Source organism: Doryrhamphus excisus, chromosome 7 (genome assembly GCF_030265055.1).
Source record: "Doryrhamphus excisus isolate RoL2022-K1 chromosome 7, RoL_Dexc_1.0, whole genome shotgun sequence".
In the NCBI taxonomy this organism is placed as follows: Eukaryota; Metazoa; Chordata; class Actinopteri; order Syngnathiformes; family Syngnathidae; genus Doryrhamphus; species Doryrhamphus excisus.
The window spans coordinates 1349049-1372017 of record NC_080472.1 but is presented as its reverse complement, the minus strand read 5'-3'; the positions used below and the strand labels follow the sequence as shown (position 1 = coordinate 1372017).

Genomic DNA, 22969 nt, shown 5'->3' with positions numbered 1-22969 from the left:
ATCTTCCCAGGATGTTTTATTTTTTATGTGCTCATGTAGAAAGAATGTGAATAAATCAGGATGAACCCAAACTTTTTTCTACCAACTCTTCGTATTCTTCACACGCTCTTCACATTTTACCATCCACTTAACAAAAATATTATGAGCAAAAAAAAAAATAAAGTAATTTTAGTAGTATGAAGTTGAAATATATGACTTTATTCTGAAGGGAAGAGGATGGGTGGAACAAAAGGCTTTTAATGGAAGTTTGAATGCTCTCACAACACGCTAATGCTAACGATAACAATAACATAAGAATCATCAATATTATGTTGCTGCTGTATTTCGATTGAGCACTTTGTCTTCTACGTCCTCATGGTGATGAACGCTGTGAGAGATGCAGCAGACGATGGATCCTCCAGCTTTACTTCTTTTCTTCTTTTGCAATTTGAGCTGCGAGGACGGCAAACATCAAAATCCGTGAACAATCCAGGTGCAAATATCATATCTAAATATATATATATTTATATATACATGTGTGTGTGTATATGTATGTGTGTATATATATATACATACACATATATGTGTGTACACATGCAAATATAATTATATATAATTATTTATAATTATATTTGCAAATATATATAATTATATATAAATTTATATATAATTATATTTGCATATATATAATTATATTTGCATATATATAATTACTTATTATATTTGCCCATATATAATTACTTATAATTATATTTGCACATTTATATTATATATAATTGCTTATATATAATTATATTTGCACATACATATATAATTATATAATTATATTTGCACATACATAATTATATAATTATATTTGGACATATATAATTATATTTGGCCATATATAATCATATTTGCATATATAATCATTTTTGCACATACATATAATTATATAATTATATTTGCACATACATAATTATATAATTATATTTTCATATATATAATTATATTTGCATATATATTTAATTATACAATTATATTTGCATATATAATTATATTTATATATTATATTATATATTATTATATTTGCCTTTATATATTTATTCACATATATAATTATAATTATATATTATTATATATAATAATATTTGCATATATATATGTATATATATATATATATATGTATATATATATGTGTGTATATATATATATATATATATATATATATATAACTGAATTTCCAAAAAAAGGTATACAGTAATCCGTCGCCACCACAATGATTTTTTCCAAAATATATTAATACTAATAAATCCTGCTGTTTCCGGGTAGAATACGACCTATTATTAGTCCAAAATGAGGCATATTTAAATATCTTATAAATATCCTATACCCATAAATTGAAGTACAGTGCAGCAAATCCACATTTTAAAATACTCGAACACTACTTCGTGCGGACACTTACGGCGAACCTCCAGCTTACACTCCACCACGTCCTCGCCGCTGGCGTTGACGGCTTTGCACGTGTACACGCCGCCATCAAACGGGCAGGGCTTGCGGATCTCCAGAGTCAGGACGCCTTGTTTGCTCAGCATCCTGTACTTGGCTTCGTTGGTGATGTCCATCTTGTTTTTGTACCACGTCACTTTAGGCTAACGTGATACGGGGGGGGGGGGGCGCTATCAGTTGATGCGACACCGATACCACATAATACCTCATTGTTCAGCCTCGTTCAGGAAGTGACGTCATCGGGTTGAAAGCAGAGTAAACAAATTTATATTATTATTATTATTTTTCATGAAAATAGCAGTTATGCCAAAATGATGTGTTGCTGCTGGATGTTCATCGTATCCAAGTTTGTTTTCCAAAATAGGAAGGTTTAAAAATGGATGACGCAAATGCAGAGAACATCGTGTCTGTCATGATATACATCAGGGGACTCAAACACGCGGCCCGCGGGCCAAATGTGGCACGCAGGACACTAATTTGAGGCCCCCGCCTTGATATCAAAAATGTAATATTAGTGCGTCCCGCGCAAGTTTGATATGGATGCTGTATGGTATCATGTACCCAGAAAAAATTATTACGTTTTTATTAATGTTCATGTTAAAGGTTAAATACTAATAGTTATCCTCCTTATCCGTGTGGAAGTGGTAAGTTTTTGGCTATTTAAGTTGAAAGGAAATAACTTGAAGGCTACCGTTTAGGTCGCTAGCGCTCTAGTTTGTCTGCGCGCTAACCACTCGACCACTGTGCAGACTTCAAATTAATTATTTGTAATTATTTTAAAAAAAAAAAAATTAAATTGTTTTTAATAAATGCATTTTTTGTTGTTTTTTTTGAAAACCTGATGCGGCCCAGTCTCACCCGGACCCGAAACGAGACTGAAAGCAAAACGTATGCTAACCAAGGTATGCATTTACATTAATTTTGTCCAAACATATGAATGCAAACCGAGGCAAAACGTATGCTAACCAAGGTATGCATTTACATGAATTTTGTCCAAACTTATGTATGCAAACCGAGGCAAAACGTATGCTAACCAAGGTATGCATTTACATTCATTTTGTCCAAACTTATGTATGCAAACCGAGGCAAAACGTATGCTAACCAAGGTATGCATTTACATTCATTTTGTCCAAACTTATGTATGCAAACTGAGGCAAAACGTATGCTAACCAAGGTATGCATTTACATTCATTTTGTCCAAACTTATGTATGCAAACCGAGGCAAAACGTATGCTAACCAAGGTATGCATTTACATTCATTTTGTCCAAACTTATGTATGCAAACCGAGGCAAAATGTATGCTAACCAAGGTATGCATGTACATGAATTTTGTCCAAACTTATGTATGCAAACCGAGGCAAAACGTATGCTAACCAAGGTATGCATTTACATTAATTTTGTCCAAACATATGTATGCAAACGAGGCAAAACGTATGCTAACCAAGGTATGCATTTACACGAATTTTGTCCAAACTTATGTATGCAAACCGAGGCAAAACGTATGCTAACCAAGGTATGCATTTACATGAATTTTGTCTAAACTTATGTATGCAAACCGAGGCAAAACGTATGCTAACCAAGGTATGCATTTACATTCATTTTGTCCAAACTTATGTATGCAAACCGAGGCAAAGCGTATACTAACCAAGGTATGCATGCAGGCCCAGTCTCACCCGGACCCGAAACGAGACTGAACAGCGAGAACTAGCGCCATTTTCAAATTGACCGTTGGCTATAAAAAAAAAATCGTGTCACGTGACCTCGATTTGAGGTCACCTGACTGATCGACTGACCTTGGGAATGCCCCTGACGGAGCAGCTGAGGGTGGCGTTGTATCCCGCGATCACCGAACGGTTCACCAAGGGATGCGTGAACTTGGGAGCCTCAGAGAAGTCGGGTTCCTTGAAGGTGGGGAACTTGTAGTCCATGCCTGAAAACGTTCGAGTTCCATTCAGAAAACTTTATTTTAATCTTGCTCTCTGTCTTTTAGTCCCCGCCTACCGGTTTTCTGGATGTAGACGCCGTCCTTGGTTTGCCGGGGTTCCGGACTGGGACCCACCGGGTTGATGGTAAAGACCCGAAAGACATACTCATTCCCCATGATGAGGTCCGACACAACACAGTTGGTTCTGCGGTACTGATCGAAGACGGTGAACCACTCCTTAAAGGGGCGGGAATAAAAGGTAATGTCAGAATGGGTTTCGTTTGAAGTTCTGCTTAGTAACAATGTACACAGAACGCATACAGGACATTTGGAATCTAGTAAAAAAAAAAAACACGAAATACAAGAATTCTAACCAGAAAATATATGCAAACCAAGGTAAAACATGCTAACCAAGGTATGCATTTACATTCATTTTGTCCAAACTTACGCCCTTTCTAACAGGGTATAAGGAGACATCAATGTTCCTGTTTTCGTTTGAGTGTGTACTGTACGCTAACCAGAAAATGTATGCAAATCGAGGACAAAATGTATGCCAACCAAGGTATGTATTTACATTCAATTTGTCCAAACATATGTATGCAAACCGAGGCAAAACGTATGCTAACCAAGGTATTCATTTACATTAATTTTGTCCAAACTTGTGTATGCAAACTGAGGCAAAACATATGCTAACCAAGGTATGCATTTACATTCATTTTGTCCAAACTTATGTATGCAAACAGAGGCAAAATGTACGCTAACCAAGGTATGCATTTACATTCATTTTGTCCAAACTTATGTATGCAAACCGAGGCAAAACGTATGCTAACCAAGGTATGCATTTACATTAATTTTGTCCAAACTTATGTATGCATACCGACGCAAAACGTATGCTAACCAAGGTATGCATTTACATTCATTTTGTCCAAACTTATGTATGCAAACCGAGGCAAAACGTATGCTAACCAAGGTATGCATTTACATTCATTTTGTCCAAACATATGTTTTCAAACCGAGGCAAAATGTATGCTAACCAAGGTATGCATTTACATTCATTTTGTCCAAACGTATGTATGCAAACCGAATGCTAACCAAGGTATGCATTTACATTAATTTTGTCCAAACTTATGTATGCAAACCGAGGCAAAACTTATGCATTTACATTAATTTTGTCCAAACTTATGTATGCAAACCGAGGCAAAACGTATGCTAACCAAGGTATGCATTTACATTCATTTTGTCCAAACTTATGTATGCAAACCGAATGCTAACCAAGGTATGCATTTACATTAATTTTGTCCGAACTTATGTATGCAAACCGAGGCAAAACGTATGCTAACCAAGGTATGCATTTACATTTATTTTGTCCAAACTTCTGTATGCAAACCGAATGCTAACCAAAGTATGCATTTACATTAATTTTGTCCAAACATATGTATGCAAACCGAGGCAAAACGTATGCTAACCAAGGTATGCATTTACATTCATCTTGTCCAAACATGTTTGCAAACCGAGGCAAAATGTATGCTAACCAAGGTATGCATTTACATTAATTTTGTCCAAACTTATGTATGCAAACCGAATGCTAACCAAGGTATGCATTTACATTAATTTTGTCCAAACATGTATGCAAACCGAGGCAAAATGTATGCTAACCAAGGTATGCATTTACATTCATTTTGTCCAAACTTATGTATGCAAACCGAATGCTAACCAAGGTATGCATTTACATTCATTTTGTCCAAACATATGTTTTCAAACCAAGGCAAAATGTATGCTAACCAAGGTATGCATTTACATTCATTTTGTCCAAACTTATGTATGCAAACCGAATGCTAACCAAGGTATGCATTTACATTAATTTTGTCCAAACATATGTATGCAAACCGAGGCAAAACGTATGCTAACCAAGGTATGCATTCACATTAATTTTGTCCAAACATATGTATGCAAACCGAGGCAAAATGTATGCTAACCAAGGTATGCATTTACATTCATTTTGTCCAACTTATGTATGCAAACCAAATGCTAACCAAGGTATGCATTTACATTAATTTTGTCCAAAATTATGTATACAAATCAAGGCAAAATGTATGCTAACCAAGGTATGCATTTACATTCATTTTGTCCAAACATATGTATGCAAACCGAGGCAAAATGTATGCTAACCAAGGTATGCATTTACATTCATTTTGTCCAAACTTATGTATGCAAACCGAATGCTAACCAAGGTATGCATTTACATTAATTTTGTCCAAACATGTATGCAAACAGAGGCAAAATGTATGCTAACCAAGGTATGCATTTACATTTATTTTGTCCAAACTTATGTATGCAAACCGAATGCTAACCAAGGTATGCATTTACATTAATTTTGTCCGAACTTATGTATGCAAACCGAGGCAAAACGTATGCTAACCAAGGTATGCATTTACATTCATTTTATCTTACTGCAGTAAACAGGAAGTAGCTGCAGCCGTAGAGACGTGAAATATCAGTCCTATCTCTTGTTGAGCCCAAAAAACTGTTCCTGAAAGTATTTTATAGTTTGGGGGCGTTCCAAATGATTACGGGATCTGAAAAGGAACTCAACCGTCGTCTTTTTTTGGGAGCCGACCGTTCCGCCTCGCACAGGCCTTACCGTCAATCATGCCCACGAGCGACTCCACGATACTCACCATGGTCTTTTTGTCAGCTTTCTGAACGCGGTAACCAGTTATCTCACAGTTTCCATCGTCTTTGGGTGGCTTCCAGTCCAGGGCAACGTTGAAACCCCAGACATCCGTGACCTTCAGGGCCTCGGGGGGTCCTGGGACATCTATACAGTAAAATAAGTAAATAGTAACAGTAAATAGTCCACTTTATAGCGTCGGTAGCACACAGGAGTTTTATTTCTCACCGACGACCTGCAGCATGACCTTGGCCGTGTCCTCCACGTTTTCGATCTGCACCAGAAGGTCGTACGTCCCCGAGTGGTTCCGTTCAGACTTGCGTATGAACAAGATGGTGTCCGTGTCGCTGTTTCTGACGCTGACGAATGTGGAGTTCAGCGGCTGCCCGTCTTTACTCCAAGTAACTTGAGGCCTGGGTTTACCCTGAGTAATTATTACAATTATTACACAATTTTTACTGTACAAAGTCATTTTTTTTCTTAACGGCTTTCTCAAAAATATTGAAGTACCTGGAAGGGAATCACCAGGTTGACAGTGTCTCCGACTTTCTTGATTAGAGTCTGGCGGAGATTCCGGGGAAGCCAAATTTTAGGGCGTTCTGTTCAAGGAAAAATAATAATAGTAATCACACAGCAAGGGACTACATATTTATGTAAATATTTTGGGATTTAGCATTCATAGCCTCACAAATTTGCGCATTTTTGGAATTCTTCACGAGGGTCGCGGTTGGATACTGGAGTCTATCCCAGCTGTCTTCCAGGGAACGCCAATCACAGGGAAAATATAGACAAACAACCATTCACACTCACATTCATACCTATGGACAATTTGGAGTCGCTAATTAACCTAGCATGTTTTTGGAATGTGGGAGGAAACCGGAGTACCCGGAAAAATCCCACGCATGCACGCGAAGAACAGAGGATAAGGAGACATCAATGTTCCTGTTTTCGTTTTAGTGTAAATTGTACGCTAACCAGAAAATGTATGCAAACCGAGGCAAAACATATGCTAACCAAGGTATGCATTTACATTTATTTTGTCCAAACTTACGCCTTTCCCAACTAGGTATAAGGAGACATCAATGTTCCTGTTTTCGTTTTAGTGTATATTGTACGCTAACCAGAAAATGTATGCAAACCGAGGCAAAACGTATGCTAACCAAGGTATGCATTTACATTCATTTTGTCCAAACTTACGCCCTTTCTAACAGAGGATAAGGAGACATCAATGTTCCTGTTTACACTGTACGCTAACCAGAAAATGTATGCAAACCGAGGCAAAACATATGCTAACCAAGGTATGCATTTACATTCATTTTGTCCAAACTTATGTATGCAAATCAAGGCAAAACGTATGAGAGAACATGCAAACTCCACACAGAGAGGGTGGAATTGAACTCGGGTCTCCTAGCTGTGAGGTCGACAGGCTAACCACTCAACCGCCGTGCAGCCCTCTCCACACAAAAAAACGGACGTCCGGTTGTGGTCCATAATTACAGTCCACACAACGCACCAAATATTTTGGTGTGCCACAAGGTTTCGTCCTGGAACCGTTTTTTTTTTTTAAACATCAAATCGCTTGTGGAGGCGGGGCTGCTAGCATACACACAGTGCAGAAAATTAAATTGATTTTCTACTGCTTATCCTCACGAGGGTGGCGGGGGTGCTGGAGCCTATCCCAGTTGTCTTCGGGCGAGAAGACAGAGGAACCCTCTTGGAGGACCGCTTTCTCCGGCCTGCTAGCTTCTAAATGCTAGCCTGACGGCCAGGTGACTCAGATTCCATCAGTTCATTATCAAATACAGTGGAACCTTTGGTTAGCGTCTGCCTTGGTTAGCGTTTGCCTTGGTTAGCGTCCGCCTTGGTTAGCGTGTTTTTCGGTTACTGTTGAAAAAATGAGTTTTCCTCGATTTACTCATTCAATACCAAAGATAGATACTTGATCCCAACAAGGTATTTATACGTTTGTTTGCGCGAGAAGCTAAAGGTGGTGGAGATGCACCTCCTCAGTAATGCATTAATACTTGAGAGCCATAAAAACGGCCACGAGGTGCCAGAAGTGCAATTATAAGAAAGTCAAGTAACCACAGCAACTGTATCTCCAACGTCCACAAATGTCCACTCACGCATGATCTCTCTGATGGTGACAGGTTGAGCCAGGGTTGCGGGAGCGCTCGGACCAGCCATGTTGAACGCCCGCACACGGAATTGCACCTTGTCTCCTGTGGTGAGATCTCTGATCACCAACGAGGTTCTCTCGGTCAGGCCTTGAATGGCTGGTATCCACTCATCCGCTGTGGGAAGGTAACACACATTCGAGTACATCATGACTGGTCATATGATGAAACAGACAAAAAAAAATGTATATTGTATGTTAACCAGAAAATGTATGCAAACCGAGGCATAACATATGCTAACCAAGGTATGCATTTACATTCATTTTGTCCAAACTTACGCCTTTCCCAACAGGGTATAAGGAGACATCAATGTTCCTGTTTTTGTTTTAGAGTGTATACTGTACGCTAACCAGAAAATGTATGCAAACAGAAGCAAAACGTATGCTAACCAAGGTATGCATTTACATTCATTTTGTCCAAACTTACGCCTTTCCCAACTGGGTATAAGGAGACATCAATGTTCTTGATTTTGTTTGAGTGTATATTGTATGCTAAGCAGAAAATGTATGCAAACCGAGGCATAACGTATGCTAACCAAGGTATGCATTTACATTCATTTTGTCCAAACTTACGCCTTTCCCAACAGGGTATAAGGAGACATCAATGTTCCTGTTTTTGTTTTAGAGTGTATATTGTACGCTAACCAGAAAATGTGTGCAAACCGAGGCATAGCGTATGCTAACCAAGGTATGCATTTACATTCATTTTGTCCAAACTTATGTATGCAAACAGAGGCAAAACGGATGCTAACCAAGGTATGCATTTATATTCATTTTGTCCAAACATATGTATGCAAACCGAGGCAAAACGTATGCTAACCAAGGTATGCATTTACATTCATTTTGTCCAAACATATGTATGGAAACCCAGGCAAAACGTATGCTAACCAAGATATGCATTTACATTAATTTTGTCCAAACTTATGTATGCAAACCGAGGCAAAACGGATGCTAACCAAGGTATGCATTTATATTCATTTTGTCCAAACATATGTATGCAAACCGAGGCAAAACGTATGCTAACCAAGGTATGCATTTACATTAATTTTGTCCAAACTTATGTATGCAAACCGAGGCAAAACGGATGCTAACCAAGATATGCATTTACATTCATTTTGTCCAAACATATGTATGGAAACCGAGGCAAAACGTATGCTAACCAAGGTATGCATTTACATTAATTTTGTCCAAACTTATGTATGCAAACAGAGGCAAAACGTATGCTAACCAAGGTATGCATTTACATTCATTTTGTCCAAACATATGTATGGAAACCGAGGCAAAACGTATGCTAACCAAGGTATGCATTTACATTAATTTTGTCCAAACTTATGTATGCAAACAGAGGCAAAACGGATGCTAACCAAGGTATGCATTTATATTCATTTTGTCCAAACATATGTATGCAAACCGAGGCAAAACGTATGCTAACCAAGGTATGCATTTACATTCATTTTGTCCAAACTTATGTATGCAAACCGAGGCAAAACGTATGCTAACCAAGGTATGCATTTACATTCATTTTGTCCAAACTTATGTATGCAACCAGAGGCATAATGTATGCTAACCAAGGTATGCATTTACATTCATTTCACCTAAACCATGCCGCCTCTGACCCTATAATTAAAACAATACAGATGAAAAAGCACTTGAATAATGAAGTGAGGTTCATTCAAGCTCGTTATAGTCGATTAAAAACACCCTCGTCCAAACCACACGGCGGTTTCGGCACCGGCACTTACTGCCTTCCTTGCGGTACTCAACCCCGTAACCCTCCAGTTCAGCCGAACCGATCCTTTCCGGTGCCCGCCACTTGAGCGTAATGGAAGTGTCGCTGATGTCGTCCACGCAGAGTCCGGTGGGCTCACTTGTCGGGGCTGAAAGAGGAGGGGCAACACAGGGCGGTTTTGAAGGCCTCGTTAAAACATTTTAATCAATCTAATTAGCAGTTTTGCAGCGAGTGAGGCGACCTAATGAGGGGAACCATGAGAATAGGAACGGGTTTGCAAACTTGGCAATGTCAGAGCTGAAGAAAACTGAAGAAGTGCCTATGTTTATACAGTTAGCTATATTTTGGTCTTGCGAATTTAACTGTGTTAGCGAGCAAAGAACTACGGAGTCAACTGCTGATGATGTCGACATCACGGCGATGCTGTGGGACAATGATTTCTGTTTCTGGTTTTCATGCTCACACAATGCTACCTGAGATGTTTTGTGATAAAAAAAAAATAATAATAAATACAGACTCGGCTACATGTATGCTAATTTTTTTATCTACTTAAATTAAATTAAATTAATTGGTAATTGGCAATCTCAGAGCTGAACAAAACTGAAGTGCCTATGTTTATACAGTTAGCCATATTTTGGTCTTGCGAATTTAACTGTGTTAGCTAGCAAAGAACTACAGACTCAACTGCTGATGATGGCGACACTGTGGGACAATTTTAGCTCGCAATTAAATTAAATTCTATTAAATTAAATTAAATTAAATTGGCAATCTCAGAGCTGAACAAAACTGAAGTGTCTATGTTTATGCAGTTAGCCATATTTTGGTCTTGCAAATTTAACTGTGTTAGCTAGCAAAGAACTACGGACTCAACTGCTGATGGGACAATTTTAGCTAGCAAATTAAATTAAATTCTATTAAATTAAATTCTATTAAATTAAATTCTATTAAATTAAATTCTATTAAATTAAATTTAAAAATTAAATTAAATTAAATTAAATTAAATTAAATTAAATTCAGTAGATAAAAAAATGAATTTAATTTCACTCAAATCTGCCGGCCATTTGGAGCTATCAGTGAGTGGGACACATGTTTTTAGGCTAAGCTAGCACCAGGAAAACATGCAAACCCGTAAATTTAGCAATATTTTTGTCGTTTTCCTCCTTAGTATTTATTTATTGCACATTTGCATTTTTATTAATTATTATTATTATTATTATTTTTCTTTGCGGGAAAAACTCACCAACTGGCACAAACGGTTGTGAGGCTGGACTGTGGCAAGACATGCCAATGCTATTGACGGCGTAGACCCGCATTTCATATTCCACGCCCTCGATCATCCTCTTGGCCTCGTAGGTTGTTTCGGCGTAGGGGTCGAAGTTCAGTCTCATCCACCTGTAACTCTTCTTCTTCTTTCGTTCCAGCACGTAGCCTGAACCAAATAAATATTCTGAGGATTATCAGCATTTTACAGACTGAAAAAAATTCCGAGTTAGCTTTACCAATAATCGGCTGTCCTCCGTCAAAGACAGGGGGGTCCCACTGCACAATACAGGAGTCTTCTCCGACGCTGAGAACCCTGGGAGCCTGAGGAGCATCTGGAACATCTTTTGGAAATAATATTTATTTATGTAAGTCCCATTTGCATGCATAATAAAATGGCAAAATAATTCATTGCTTTTACCGACAACTTTAACATTGATGTCCGCCGTGTCTTCCCCGGCGGGATTCCGAACCACGACAGAATACATCCCTTCATCTTGCCTCTCAGCTCCTTCAATCGTGAAGATGCAATGTCCTTTGGTGGTTTCAACGTGAACTCTACCATCTCCATCTGTGATGACCTACATCGTGAAGATCAGAGTAGAGTCAATAAAAAAAAGGTCAGTAGATTTATCTAAAATTACCCTGTATTATATTTGTTGGACATGTATGTAATACTAGATTCTGACCACAAGCGATTTGATGTTAAAAAAAAAAAAAACTGGTTCCAGGACGGAACCTTGTGGGACACCAAAATATTTTTTTTTTGTTTTTTGATTGTTTGTTTGTGGAGAGGGGCTGCACGGCGGTCGAATGGTTAGCACACAGGCTTCACAGCTACTAGGAGACCCGAGTTCAATGCCACCGTCGGCATGTTTATACCTGGTTTTCTCCAGGTACTCCGGTTTCCTCCCACATTCCAAAAAACATGCTAGGTTAATTAGCGACTCCAAATTGTCCATAGGTATGAATGTGAAGCGTTAGCGCGCAGACCTCGCAGCTAGGAGACCGGAGTTCAATTCATTCACTAACCAAAACGGACTTTAACCAAATACTTAAGAAATTATGTAAATCCAATTCATCTGCTCACAATAATAATTTACATGACGAAGGAGGGGGCCTTGCAGCTAGGAAACCCGATTTCAATTCCACCCTCGGCTATAAGCAAAGCTTATTAAATCCTATACATTTTTTCTTTATTATTTAAATGCTGGTAAAATGTAAAAATATTGTAAAAATATTGTAAAAATATTGTAAAAATATTGTAAAAATATTGTAAAAATATTGTAAAAATATTGTAAAAATATTGTAAAAATATTGTAAAAATATTGTAAAAATATTGTAAAAAAAGTTATTAATAATAAATTACTATTATTTATTGTATTATTTTATTCCCATTTCTGCAGTTTTAATCAACAACTAGTTAAACTTTCTTCTTTCTTCTTGTAAATATTATTCTTGTAATTGTGATTTATAACGACCTATAATATTGAGACTTTATTCTTGTATAATTACTGCTGATTGTTTTTATTTTTGCTGTTTTCTTTTTTATTCTTCAAATATTTTAATTCCCATAATACAATATTTTGACTTCATATGCCCAAACACATTTTCAAATATTACAACTTTATTGTGTGTGTGTTTGTTTTTACTATTTCAACTTTGTAACATTACCAAAATCGGCCATCGGCTAAGGGTGATGGGGAAAAAATCGTTATCGGCATCGGCTAAAAAAAACCCAGTCAAATATTGTAAAAATATTGTAAAAATATTGTAAAAATATTGTAAAAATATTGTAAAAATATTGTAAAAATATTGTAAAAATATTGTAAAAATATTGTAAAAATTTAACATTAATAATAAATTATTAATAAAATAAAATTAATAATAAACAAGACCTGCGTCCCATGACTTCTCAATAATACGAAGAAAATTCACAAATTTTACCGTACCTTCCCTCCTTTGGTCCAAACCACCGTTGGAGCGGGGTCTCCAGTGATCGGGACATCCAGCCGTAATTTATTGCCGGCCACAACCACGATAGTGGACTCAGCCGTGTGGCCCATACAGTCCAAGTGGATCTTAGGAGGGTCTTAGGAAGCAAGAATTAAAGAACGTAGAACGCCATTTCAGAGTTGGTCATTTTAACTTATATTCCGTTACCTTGACGCGGCACATAGTCGATCTTAACCTCTGGGAAAAAAAAAAAACACAGTAGAAAAACATCACATGTGAGTAAATAATATAATATAATATAATAATATAATAATAATAATAATAGCGAAAGTACTTATGAATGAGCGTATTACCTAAGAAATTAAGTTTAGCAGAGAGATTGAAGGCGTAGCCATCTGGCACAAACGTGTAGTCTCCCTCGTCCTCGGGTTTGACGTTCTCGATGGTCAGTTTATGGATCCTACGTGGGTGAAAAGTGGAGGCGTCGTAGCGGCGACACGTTTGAGGAAACCGGGACTAACCGGTGAGTATCGTCACCTGCCAATGTGTGTGATATTGATTCTGGCATTGGGTTTGACCTCCAATCCGTTTTTGTACCAAGTTCCCCTCACGTTCTCATCCGACACCTCACACTTGAACACCGCCTGGTCCTTCGCTTTCACGGTGAGGTCGGCAATGCTCTGGTAGACCTCCAGTTCTTTCTCTGGACATGAAACAAAAACAGATTAAGAGCTGTCTTGGTTTGCGAGAGCCAAATTTTAGGGCGTTCTGTTCAGTGAAAAATAATAATAGTAATCACACAGCAAGGGACTACATATTGACGTCAATATTTTTGTTATTTAGCATTCATAGCCTCACAAATTTGCACATTTTCTACCACTTATCCTCACAAGGGTCGCGGGGGGTGCTGGAGCCTATCCCAGCTGTTTTCCGGCGAGCCAGCCAATCACAGCGCACATATAGACAAACAACCATTCACACTCACATTCATACCTATGGACAATTTGGAGTCGCTAATTAACCTAGCATGTTATTCTAAGATTAAAAAAAAAAGTCTTTCAAAAGAAGCAACAAAATTTACCACTTCCACACTAAATGAGAGGATAACCTTTTGCACTCGATCTCATGTCATGCAATGTTCGTCTTAGCTAATGTAAACTGTATGCCCTGAACTGGTGGCCAGCCAATCACAGGGCACATATAGACAAACAACCATTCACACTCACATTCATACCTATGGACAATTTGGAGTCGCTAATTAACCTAGCATGTTTTTGGAATGTGGGAAGAAAACCTGGAGTACCCGGAGAAAACCCACGCGTGCAAACTCCACACAGAGATGGCCCGTGGGTGGAATTGAACCCTGGTCGCCTAGCTGTGTGTCCTGCGCGCTAACATTATTAGAACCCCGAAGACATGAAATAACACTCCAAAAGTCACTTTTACACTATTATTCTTTGTTTACATCACATTGCGCAGGCAACAGGATCAACACTGCTAGCATAGCCACCTACTAAGCTAACCAGTTAGCCTGCAAATAACTTATTCTAAGATTTAAAAAAAAAAGTCTTTCAAAAGAAGCAACAAAATTTACCACTTCCACACTAAATGAGAGGATAAACTTTTGCACTCGATCTAATGTCATGCAATGTTCGTCTTAGCTAATGTAGAGGGACGACTGTGGACTGTACGCCCTGGACTGGTGGCCAGCCAATCACAGGGCACATATAGACAAACAACCATTCACACTCACATTCATACCTATGGACAATTTGGAGTCGCTAATTAACCTAGCATGTTTTTTTTGGAATGTGGGAAGAAAACCTGGAGTACCCGGAGAAAACCCGGGTAAAACATGCAAACTCCACACAGAAAAATGGCCGAGAGTGGGATTGAACTCAGGTGTCCTAGATGTGTGAGGTCTGCGCGCTAACCACTCGACCGCCGTGCAGCCCGGTTAAAGGCCATTCCATTCCATAAAACTACTGATTTTTCCATTTAGGCTGCGCCACCAACCGGAAATGGCCCCAGTGCTACATTTTGGACACCACATCTGCCTGTCACAAAGGCCAATCAACTTCTGAAGGGGCCTTTTATTGTGGCCTATGGACAATTTGGAGTCGCTAATTAACCTAGCATGTTTTTGGAATGTGGGAAGAAAACCGGAGTACCTGGAGAAAACCCACGCATGCACGGGGAGATGGCCGAAAGTGGGATTAAACTCGGGTCTCCTAGCAGTGAGGTCTGCACGCTAACCACTCGACCACTGTGCAGCCTTCAATTTAATTATTTGTAATTAATTCAGATTTTATTTTTTAGAGTTTATTATTTGTATTTATATATTTATTCAATATATTTATTATTATTATTATATTTTTAAAAATTATTCTTATTTAAAAAATATTTGATGGTTGGCAATTTTTATTTTATTTTATTTTATTTATTATTATTTTATATTTATACTGGGATGTTATAGTGCTTGTCGGTTTTAGGGTTGTGCACAATAAACCTATCAATCACATGCAAGAGTTACACAACTGTGATTGTGCTATGTGAGTGTTTATCCCAAGAAACTAAGCTAAGCCCTGAGCTATTTTGACTGAACCCAAAAGGTTTAATAATAATATCGAACAAGACCCAACGTCTTTTCGAAAGTCACCTTGCACCATGAGCTCGGCCACGGATTCGCCGCCGTTAGTTTTGACCTTGTAATGGCCGCCGTCTTCTTTCGTGGCCTCGTTAATAATCAGAACATGCTTGCAGCCATCTTTCTTGAAGCGATACTTGAAGGATTCGTCTCTTGTTAGCTCCGTACCGTCCTTCTCCCTGCACAGATCGCGTATCTGATGAGTCGGCATAAGCAAAGGGTAGTACATACAGTACATAACATAATATACATTATACTGCAAAACTCATTACATAAAAAAACATTGTAATTAAGAGATGCTTAATATTGGCTTTTTAATATCCAATATACTGATGTAAGCAGTTCCACATGTCAAAAAGGAGTAGGAAGAAGCAAAGCTTATTAAATCCTATATAATTTTTTCTTTATTATTTCAATCTATGCTGGTAAAATGTCATAATATTGTACAAATATTGTAAAAAATATTGTACAAATATTGTACAAATATTGTACAAATATTGTACAAATATTGTAAAAATATTGTAAAAATATTGTAAAAAATGTACAAAAAATTACAAAAAATGTACAAATATTGTAAAAATATTGTAAAAATATTGTAAAAATATTGTAAAAATATTGTAAAATATTGTAAAATATTGTAAAAAAGTAATTAATAATAACAATACATTGTTATTATTTATTGTATTTAATTCCCATTTCTGCAGTTTTAATCAACAACTAGTTAAACTTTCTTCTTTCTTTTTGTAAATATTATTCTTGTAATTGTGATTTATAATGACCTGTAATATTTAGACTTTATTCTTGTAAAATTACTGCTGATTGTTTTCATTTTTGCTGTTTTTTTTTTTTTTAATTCTTCAAATATTTTAACTTTCTTCTCATCTTTGTAAATGTCTTTTGGTAATATATATATATATATATATATATATATATATATATATATATATATATATAGGTTATATATTAAAATTATATAAAATATTTGAAGAATTAAACAAAAAAACAGCAAAAATGAAAACAATCAGCAGTAATTTTACAAGAATAAAGTCTAAATATTATAGGTCATTATAAATCACTATATATATATATATATATAATATATATATTATTCTTGTAATTTATTTTCTTGAAATTATTCATGTAGTTTGATTTATAATAACCTATAATATATTGACTTTATTCTTGTAAAATTACTGCAGATTGTTTTCATTTTTGCAGTTTTTTAATTTTCCAAATATTTTAAACTTTCTTCTAGTCTTTGTAAATGTTCTTTTTGTAATATTATGACTTTATTCCAATCATACAATCTTTTTTGACTTCATATCCCCAAACACATTTCCAAATATTACAACTTTATTGTGTGTGTTTTTTTTTTTAAATAACATAGCAAATACTGTATTTGAGTACTAGGAATGTACAATCAATTTCACAATAAATTGTACAATTTACAATCATTTTATGTGTCACAAGAACAAAGAAGATCTGACCATTTCACGTTAGCGCCCTCTTCTGACACCTCGCACTCGAACTCCACACGTTCGCCCTTCATGACCATCTGATCTTCCAGGTTCTTCATAATCTGGACAGGAGGCTCTGGAGCAAAGAGGGCATCATGGTAAATATTTTAATAATAATATATATAATAATAAATAATAATTAGAAAAGTAAATTTGCAGGATCAGTTATATTAGACCGTTGCACGTATCACAATGAAGGCTTGCATGTTAATATACACGCAAAAAATTACGAATTTATACACATTTATAACCCGCAAGGCATGCTAGGTAACCTCACATTGGGGAAGTGAGTAGTGTCTTGTGGGTCATACATTATTATTAATGTATTGTTTACAATACTAATGTTAAAAGTTATATGTTTAAAGTTACATTTTTTGACTTGCTATTAATGTACATGTTATTGTTTGATCCACCCACACCTTAGGTTTAAGGACCAGCAGCGGTATAGCAGCCGATGTTGAAGCCAGAAGCGGAAACAAATATTAAGCAGAACTGGGGAAAGAAATTGGTATTTTCAGTGGTAAATTTTAGCTTCCCTCGAAAAAACGAATGTTATTTGTGTCGCTGTGAGTGTTATTTGTGTCGTTGTGAGCGTTATTTGTGTCGCTGTGAGTACTTACAGACAGGCATATTCGAGGACAGCAATGTGGGGGCTTGTATCAAATAGCATTAGTTCCGGCTTGTATCAACTAGCATTAGCTCTCGCTAGCGTTAGCGTTTCGCTAGCTGGTCACAAGCAAAGATTTTCATTCATTCATTCATTTCTTACCGTTTATCCACGTAATATACGTTATAGCGATATAATGTTTTTATATTATTGTGCGAAACTACGACAGGAACAATCTGAAATTAAAACCCCAAAATGAATAAGCATAGCGCCACCGTCCACCGGTGCTTGTTGAGAGAGGTTCCTTAACAAATATGTACATTAGCGCTCAATATCGTCATTAAATCTTACCTTTGTGCATTCCCACGTAGTATCAGCATTTGGAATCAAATAGAATGTTAAAGGAAAACCGGGAAAATGCAGCAAAGGAGTCTTTATCTTTACATCGTGGGCGAAGATACGTCGCAACGTTAATGATGCGTTCAAGAACCGTGGGACAAGTCGCCGCTCACATTAAACATTCAAAAAAATTATGAGATTTCTGACTAAAAAATATTTAATAATAAAAAAATAAATAAATAATACATATATTTTTAAATAATAAGTAATAAAAAAATTAATAATATATGAAATAAAATATAAACTACTGTAAAAATGACACTTATACAATTGGCTTCTCTGTTTCATAATGCAAAATGAACGTCTTAATCCACAAATGTAACAGATTAATTGCGATTAATGCAAGTAATAGCATTTATTTCAATACCAGTGTGTAGTTTTTTTTAGTTCCGTTGTGTTACTTGTGTTATTTTTCTTTGCGTTTTGAGATTAAAATGGCAGTTTTCCACACAATAATTGATAATTTGATAATTACACACCTTTAACAAATAGTTCGGTGGTGCATTTTTCTTCGCCCACCGCACAGCAGTATGCCGCATCGTCAGCCAATGAGCAGTGGTTGATGGTGAGGTAACGCATGTTCCCAACGCTCTCAAAAATGTACCTATAAAGAAAATCAGAATTCATAATTATGTCCGTTTTACGTTCACGGGTATATAAAAAATAAAACGTGTACTTACTTGCTGGTTACGGATGGAAAGGGAGTCATATAAAAATAGGTTATTAATAATCATTATTCAAAATATTTTTATTAAATTCATACAAACCTTCCAGTTGGTTGAATTTCTTGTCCATTCTTCTGCCATTTAACGTCAACATCTGGATTAGCCACCTCGACAGCTAGTTTTATTTTATGTCCTTTTGTCACTTGGTAAGCCGGATCGAGCTTCTTCAGGAACGCTGGATTCCGGAATGTTGCGTTTTTTTTTTTTTTGGTTAGATGCATTTTAAATGTGGTTTACAATGAATTTCGGCACCAACCTGCGCTTTTCTTCTCCTCCTTCTTCATCTTTTTCAGTCTTTTGAGCATGCCCCTTAGATCCGTGATGCCATGCTGGAAGGCAATCTTCTCGTATTCCGATGCGGGAGCGTGGCTGAGAATATCCCAAACGTCCACGTCGGGCTCGGAGGTGATCTGCACGGCTCTAAAATGTCGAAAGCTAAATTGTCATTTCAGATTTTTATGGTCTCAGAAATAAAATAATCCCTCATTTATTGCACTTATAAGAAATTAATTTGCATAAAGTCGTATTGGAATATAAAGCAGTTCCACATGTCCAAAAAGGAGTAGGAAGAATCAAAGCTTATTAAATCCTATTTCAATTTATAGTGCTAAAATGTCATAATAATATTATACAATATTGTCAAAAAAGTTATTAATATTAATAATAAATTATTATTATTTATTGTATTATTTTATTCCAATGTCTTTGTTTTAATCAACTTCTTTCTTGTAAATATTATTCTTGTAATTGTGATTTATAACGACATATAATATTTTGACTTTATTCTTGTAAAATTACTGCTGATTGTTTTAATTTTTGCTGTTTTTTTTAAATTCTTCAAATATTTTAACTTTCTTCATAAATGTACTCCTTTCTTCTTGTAAATATTATTCTTGTAATTGTGATTTATAACGACATATAATATTTTGACTTTATTCTTGTAAAATTACTGCTGATTGTTTTCATTTTTGCTGTTTTTTTTAAATTCTTCAAATATTTTCAATTTTCTTCTCATCTTTGTAAATGTATTTTGGTAATATTATGACTCTATTTCCATAATACAATATTTTGACTTCATTTGTTTTATTTATTTAAATTTAATTCATTGTAATTTTCATATTTTAATATAAGTGTAAAGTATACAGTATTCCCTCCTTTATTGCACTTATAATAAAGTGAATTTGCACAAATAAGGATTGGAATATAAAGCATTGAAAGCCTGTTAATACAGTATGTTTATTAGAGCCCTCGAGACATGATGTAACACCCCTATAGTCACCTTTAAACCCAAAATATAGTAGACATAATAGATAGTGTGTTCCAGTGCTAGGGGAGTAGAGTGGGGTGAGGACAGGAAGTGACTTTGGGAGTTCAGAGTCGAGTTTCAGCTCGGGTAACATTTTTTATTTTATTTTTTTATTTTTTATTTTATTTATTTATTTATTTATTTATTTTTTTAATTTATATTTCAAATTAAATTTGTATTTTAAATCTTTGAACTATTTTTACACATAAAAATGCTTAATTTTAGCCAAATATGCATTAAAATTTATTGAATATGTATATTTTTGGACCAATAATATGATGTAATCAACCACAAAAATGAATGATTTACTTGGTAAAATATTTTAGTAAATATTTTATTTATAGTAAAATATTTAAAAATAGTAAAATATAGTATAATATTATGTAGAGTAAAATATAATAAAATAAAGCATATAGTAAAATATTTTATTAAATATTTTACCATTATATATCGTTAAATATTTTGCGATAATAAACAATTTATGTACAATAAAGCAAAAAAAACATACATTAAAGCCCCAAATTATAAATACATGTTGATAAATAAAGTTAATAAAACACTAAAATGAATAAAAATATGCAATGTATGCAAACGTAAAAAAATATGTATCAGCAGTTCCTTACCGATTTGAAGATTTTAAGAAACTGCTGCTCAATTTTATTTTATTTTATTTTATTTTTATTATTATTTTTTTACTTTTTATTTATATTTCAAATTAAATTTGTATTTTAAATCTTTGAACCATTTTTACACATTAAATTTTTATTAAAAAAGGATATTTTTGGACCAATAATATTATGTAATCAACACACAAAAATGAATGATTTACTTGGTAAAATATTTTAGTAAATATTTTATTCATAGTAAAATATTTAAAAATAGTAAAATATAGTATAATATTATGTAGAGTAAAATATAATAAAATGAAGCATATAGTAAAATATTTTATTAAATATTTTACCATTATATATCGTTAAATATTTTGCGATAATAAACAATTTATGTACAATAAAGCAAAAAAAACATACATTAAAGCTCCAAATTATAAATACATGTTGATAAATAAAGTTAATAAAACACTAAAATGAATAAAAATATGCAATGCATGCAAACGTAAAAAAATATGTATCAGCAGTTCCTTACCGATTTGAAGATTTTAAGAAACTGCTGCTCAATCGGAGATCGAAACCGAGCAGCAAATAATCAAAAACAAACATTAAAACAGCATTTATTAGACATATATAATATTCAAATAAAATCATGAAATGACATGAAATTAAAGTAGCAAATTTAGCATTGTTAGCATTTTAGTAGCAAATGAAATGATGACAAAATGAATGAATTTTTTTTTTCTTGCTCACCTTTTTCTTAGCAATGTGCTGAAGTCCAATTCCCCTGAATCTTCCCTGCCGTCGGTGCTACTGCAGACATTTCAACGACACCAAAACACATAAAAAGAAAATGTCTGACTATGCTAAAATGTTAGTTAATATAGGAAAAAAAATATGCAAAAAGAGGGGTGATCTCCGAGGAGGGACAGAGACAGTGAAGGGCAGACTCACATGCCTAGAAATCTAGGAAAATGTAATAGGTAATATAATAATAATAATAATAATAATATGAAGCGATCCAGTCGTCATGCTAATTGAACTGAATCAACTCCGGCTATCGAATGCATTAACACAAGAGTTGTGTTGATGTCCTCATGTTGACAAACATTTCCCCCAAAATGTTCAGGCCGAGGGTGTCCAAACTTTTTCCCACGAGGGCTACATAAATTAAAAAACAAAACAAAACATTATTATTAATGTCAGTTTTTAATTCCCTTTGATATATATTTTTTTATTTTTCAAATAATTTATTGTTTATTCTTTATTGTTTCAATCTATGCTTCTAAAATGTCATAATATTATAAAGTATTGTAAAATTTTTTTTAATTAATTTAATTTTTAATTTAATTTAATTTTTTTTTTAATTCCCTTTTTTTATTTTTCAAATATTTCAAATATTGTTATGTAAAATCATGGCTGAAGTCCCATAAAATTTTTTCCCCAACAAAACGTTCAGGCTAGGGGTGTCCAAACTTTTTCCAACGAGGGCCATATGCTGAAAAATGAAAAAATGCAAGGGCCCCTTTGATATTTTGTATTTATGTAAAAAAAAAACCTTATTAATGTCAGTTTTTAATTCTGATTCTAATTTTTGATATATATATATATATTTTTTTTCAAATATTGTAAAATCATGGCTGCAGTCCCATAACAAATAATTTTTCCCCAACAAAATGTTCTTTTATTTTGTTTCTCATAATATTATTGGAGCATACATATTTTTTCTTTATTGTTTCAATCTGTCATAATATTATAAAGTATTGTAAAAAAATATTATTAATATTAATAATAAATTATTGTTATTTATTATATTATTATAGTCCAATTTTTGCTAACCAAATATTTAAACTTAATTTTTTCTTCTTGTATATATTATTCTTGTAATGTCTTTTTTGTAATTATTCTTGTAGTTTGATTTATAATAACCTGTAATATTGACTTTATTCTTGTAAAATTACTGCATTGTTTTCATTT

The 22969-nt window shown here is 34.7% G+C and overlaps 1 protein-coding gene and 1 long non-coding RNA gene across 3 annotated transcripts in view; one reads left to right on the top strand and one right to left on the bottom strand.

The window, feature by feature from the left end:
• Positions 1 to 262: 262 nt before the first annotated feature.
• mybpc3 (myosin binding protein C3) overlaps positions 263 to 22969 on the bottom strand; it is a 55195-nt gene continuing 32488 nt past the window's right edge. The window contains exons 8-30 of the mRNA XM_058077059.1: positions 21746 to 21805; positions 19335 to 19498; positions 19121 to 19253; positions 19034 to 19036; positions 18833 to 18957; positions 17318 to 17423; positions 15843 to 16009; positions 13721 to 13886; positions 13537 to 13643; positions 13391 to 13420; positions 13180 to 13319; positions 11649 to 11808; positions 11467 to 11571; positions 11208 to 11396; positions 9981 to 10115; positions 8189 to 8356; positions 6573 to 6661; positions 6291 to 6486; positions 6070 to 6209; positions 3469 to 3628; positions 3261 to 3397; positions 1424 to 1610; positions 263 to 432 (exon numbers count right to left, since the gene is read on the bottom strand). Of these exons, the coding sequence (XP_057933042.1) occupies positions 404 to 432; positions 1424 to 1610; positions 3261 to 3397; positions 3469 to 3628; positions 6070 to 6209; positions 6291 to 6486; positions 6573 to 6661; positions 8189 to 8356; positions 9981 to 10115; positions 11208 to 11396; positions 11467 to 11571; positions 11649 to 11808; positions 13180 to 13319; positions 13391 to 13420; positions 13537 to 13643; positions 13721 to 13886; positions 15843 to 16009; positions 17318 to 17423; positions 18833 to 18957; positions 19034 to 19036; positions 19121 to 19253; positions 19335 to 19498; positions 21746 to 21805 (2896 nt within the window). The 3' untranslated portion in view covers positions 263 to 403. The remainder of the gene's footprint in view (positions 433 to 1423; positions 1611 to 3260; positions 3398 to 3468; positions 3629 to 6069; positions 6210 to 6290; positions 6487 to 6572; positions 6662 to 8188; positions 8357 to 9980; positions 10116 to 11207; positions 11397 to 11466; positions 11572 to 11648; positions 11809 to 13179; positions 13320 to 13390; positions 13421 to 13536; positions 13644 to 13720; positions 13887 to 15842; positions 16010 to 17317; positions 17424 to 18832; positions 18958 to 19033; positions 19037 to 19120; positions 19254 to 19334; positions 19499 to 21745; positions 21806 to 22969) is intronic.
• Positions 4134 to 15307, top strand: LOC131131970 (uncharacterized). 2 transcript variants are annotated; one of them, XR_009130286.1, is made up of 5 exons: positions 4134 to 4157; positions 8213 to 8366; positions 11493 to 11595; positions 11709 to 11847; positions 15186 to 15307. It is a non-coding gene; the product is annotated as an uncharacterized LOC131131970 (long non-coding RNA). The 2 variants fall into 2 exon arrangements; XR_009130285.1 differs by lacking the exon at positions 4134 to 4157 and having other exon boundaries at positions 7644 to 8366.